The sequence below is a fragment of the Coptis chinensis genome, chromosome 7 (assembly GCF_015680905.1).
Source record: "Coptis chinensis isolate HL-2020 chromosome 7, ASM1568090v1, whole genome shotgun sequence".
Taxonomy (NCBI): domain Eukaryota; kingdom Viridiplantae; phylum Streptophyta; class Magnoliopsida; order Ranunculales; family Ranunculaceae; genus Coptis; species Coptis chinensis.
This window is the reverse complement of record NC_141462.1, coordinates 31,727,380-31,730,501: the sequence shown is the minus strand read 5'-3', so window position 1 is coordinate 31,730,501 and position 3,122 is coordinate 31,727,380. Positions and strand designations below refer to the sequence as shown.

The window sequence follows — 3,122 nt, the reverse complement described above, 5'->3', positions numbered from 1 at the left end:
TTGTTTACCCGTCGGTAAAGTTGCAGCCTGTTTTAGTGGGAAGAAGTTGGGTTTACAAAGAAAGATTGTTGGAACCATCATTATGGTTTGACTAGGAAGATGCCTAAAGAAGGTGATGCAACCGCCGCTTAAATATTTTATGCATAAGAGTGCCCGGATCCCCGTTTTACTCTACGCTTATTGATCTAGATTTGAATGGGACTGCAAGAACTTTTTCCTCGGGTTGATGGGAGGTCTCGAAAAAAGATGAATATTTCGGGATGTTGTCTCTTTTGATACCACATATCGTATGCAATGCATACTCTATGCCTTTTGCCCCTTTTATCGAGTCAATCATCATATGCGGTCGATTCAGTTTGGTTTGGTTGCGCGTTGTTACTTGATGAGACGTAAGATACATTCATATGGTTTTTTAAAGCCCGGCTTGCACCATGGGTGGTCGTCGCCAACCGCAATCATCATCGACCGGATAGAGCGATGACCGCAAAATTGCTAAAGTGTTCCCCGATACTGTCATCGCATCGCCTCGCATATTATGCAGAAATTCCAAGAGAAGATGTCCTTTACCAAATTTGAGACATTGGTAACTGAGTTGAGGAACACTATTTCTTTTTCGTATAGGATTGATGATTTTGAGAGAAGATGGTGTACAATCATTGAGAAGTATGAGTTGTCTGGAAATCATTGGTTGACAGAGATATATTCAATGCGGGAGAAATGGGTTCCTTGTTATCTCAGTGACACCTTTTTTGCTGGCATGCATACGACTGGGAGGAGTGAATCGATGAATTCTCATTACGACCAATTCGTAAACTCGAGCACTATGCTGATGGAGTTTGTACACGGTAATGAGAGATCTTTGGCTTTGATTGCTAGGAATGAAAGAGATGCTGATTACCGCACTGAGTATAGTTCACGAATTGTGGCTAACGATGCTTTCCTCCTTATGCATGCTGCGACGGTCTATACGATTAATGCATTTAATAAATTTAAGGAGCAATTCGACAAGGCAAAGATGGAGTACAAATTTGATGGGGATGAGATTGTCAACAATGGAACCGGAAGCTACATGGTGAAATTCAGAGACCCGCAGAAGAAGTCCGTTTGGAAAGTGAGTTTCAATAGAAGAACCTTAGAGGGAGACTGTGAATGTAAGCATTTTCAGTTTATGGGGTTACTTTGTGGTCACATGTTAAAGCTTTTTCAACGTTACGAGATTGAAGAGATTCCAAGGCATTTTATTTTGAAGCGGTGGATGCAAAAGGCAAACACGTATAGAGCGGAGTTTCATACTGGATTAGCGGCCGGCCATGAAAACCATGAACTTTTGAGAGTGGCGCATTGTATCAAGGTTGCTTCTCAAGTGGCTTACGATGCGGGGAATAGTGTTGAGGCTTATTCATATTTTATAGAAAAGATGGATGAAATGGCTAAGCATGTTTCGACGTTGAATAATACTTCCAACGAAGGAGACAAAGATAGTGAAGATGATATAGTTGAAGAGTCTTTCGTTGATACCTCACAGGTTATGATTGTGATATTAATGTTTAATTTGATATCAGTTTAGTGTTTAATGTTATTTGATTTATTTTAATTTTTAATTTGATATAAAAAATTATTTGATTTTGACTTCGAAATTTTTATTTTAGATATTGATTCTGAATCCCAACATATCTCAAACAAAAGGGAGGAAGAAGAAAGCGGATAGATGGAAATCCTCCAAAGAGATAGCCCTAAACAATCCAGGAAGAATGTGTAAAACCTGTGGAAAGATTGCTAACCATGACTCGAGAAATTGTCCGGAGAAAAATAAGACGTAATTTGTAAAATGTGAGTATTTTTGGTTGCTAGGTTGCTTGGTTTATTGGTTAATCGTTACTTCGATGCTTATGAAGAATTTTTGCCATTTTGTGTAAACTGATCCTTCGATCCTTCGATGCTTGCAGTAGCTTTGGATTGAATCTTGCGGTGTTTTGACTTGTTGGGAAGACTTCGGCACTTACGATGAATGTAGCTGGTGTTGTGAAGGATTGGTTATTGATACAAGCTGAGTTCTGTCAGAGTTTTCAGTTCTGTCAGAGTTAGGGTGTGTTGGAGAGTTTTCAGTTCTGTCAGAGTTAGGGTGTGTTCTCTCTGTCAGAGTTAGGGTGTGTTCTGTCAGAGTTTTTAGTTCTGTCAGAGTTAAGGGTGTGTAATAGTTAATCCAATTTCGAATTTTGTATTGATGACCATACTATTGCATTTGGTATTTTGTATTGGCTGTCAAAGTTTTGGTGCAAGTTTTGGCTGTTGGTTTAGAATATTGGTTTTGAATATTGGTTTAGAATATTGATTAGCTAAAACTGATATTGCATATTGATTAGTTCTGTCAGAGAAAATTGATATTGCATATTGATTGATATTGGTTTAGTTCTGTCAAAGTTTATTTCGAACTGATCATAACAAGTTAGAGCAGCCTTAAGTTCCTTAACAACTTCTGTCAGAGTTGAGTTTCGAACTGGGCATAGGAGAAGCATTTTCTGTCAGATGTTTCGAACTGCCCATATTGGTTTTTGGTGTATATGGAAATTTGGTTATTTATGTAAGAGTTTATTTCTGTCAGAGTTTGGGAATCAAATATTAAAATGAATTGAACAAAAGAAAATGGTACACTAAAGCAAGTTCTGAAACAGAAATGTCAGAGTCATTTTATCTTATTCCATGATACCACATCTTTACGTAAAACGTAAATGTCGAGTCATTCCGTAAAACAGAAAATTCCGAGTTATTCCGAAAACGAAATGCCCAAATTCCCTAAACAAATTCAGATAAGGACCGCAACATCCAACTCTCGCTCACTACTCATGTCATCTGCACATGATGCATCAACACTCGTTGGTCCGATTAATCATCTCCTGGGTGATCGATCCTTCACCGCATATCTCGTGGCATTTGCTTGCATCGGGGATAAATCCTGTCACATCGAACTCTCATGCAATAGCTCGGGCATTCACTATCATCAACTGCTTCCATGCTAGTTTCTACTTGAAATCCTCTTTGTCGAAGATGCTTTGCATAGCCCCGCCTAGCTTTTCTTCTCGAATCTTCTTGAGTACTTCGACTTACAGCAGGCAGCCAATCGC

At 38.8% G+C, this 3,122-nt stretch overlaps 1 protein-coding gene across 1 annotated transcript; it reads left to right on the top strand.

Annotated features, from left to right (window-relative positions):
- Positions 1–704: 704 nt before the first annotated feature.
- LOC147487133 (protein FAR1-RELATED SEQUENCE 5-like) lies at positions 705–2,279 on the top strand. The gene is made up of 3 exons (XM_086573121.1): positions 705–1,525; positions 1,650–1,830; positions 1,947–2,279. The coding sequence occupies exons 1-2, from the start codon at positions 707–709 to the stop codon at positions 1,818–1,820; spliced, it is 990 nt and encodes a 329-aa protein (XP_086429247.1). The 5' UTR covers positions 705–706; the 3' UTR covers positions 1,821–1,830; positions 1,947–2,279.
- Positions 2,280–3,122: the final 843 nt, after the last annotated feature.

Excerpts from the sequence above, each read along its gene's own strand:
- LOC147487133 (XM_086573121.1), top strand. The coding sequence starts at position 707 with ATGCGGGAGAAATGGGTTCCTTGTTATCTCAGTGACACCTTTTTTGCT. Across the intron at positions 1,526-1,649 it reads CTTTCGTTGATACCTCACAG|ATATTGATTCTGAATCCCAA; the intron begins GTTATGATTGTG and ends TTTTTATTTTAG.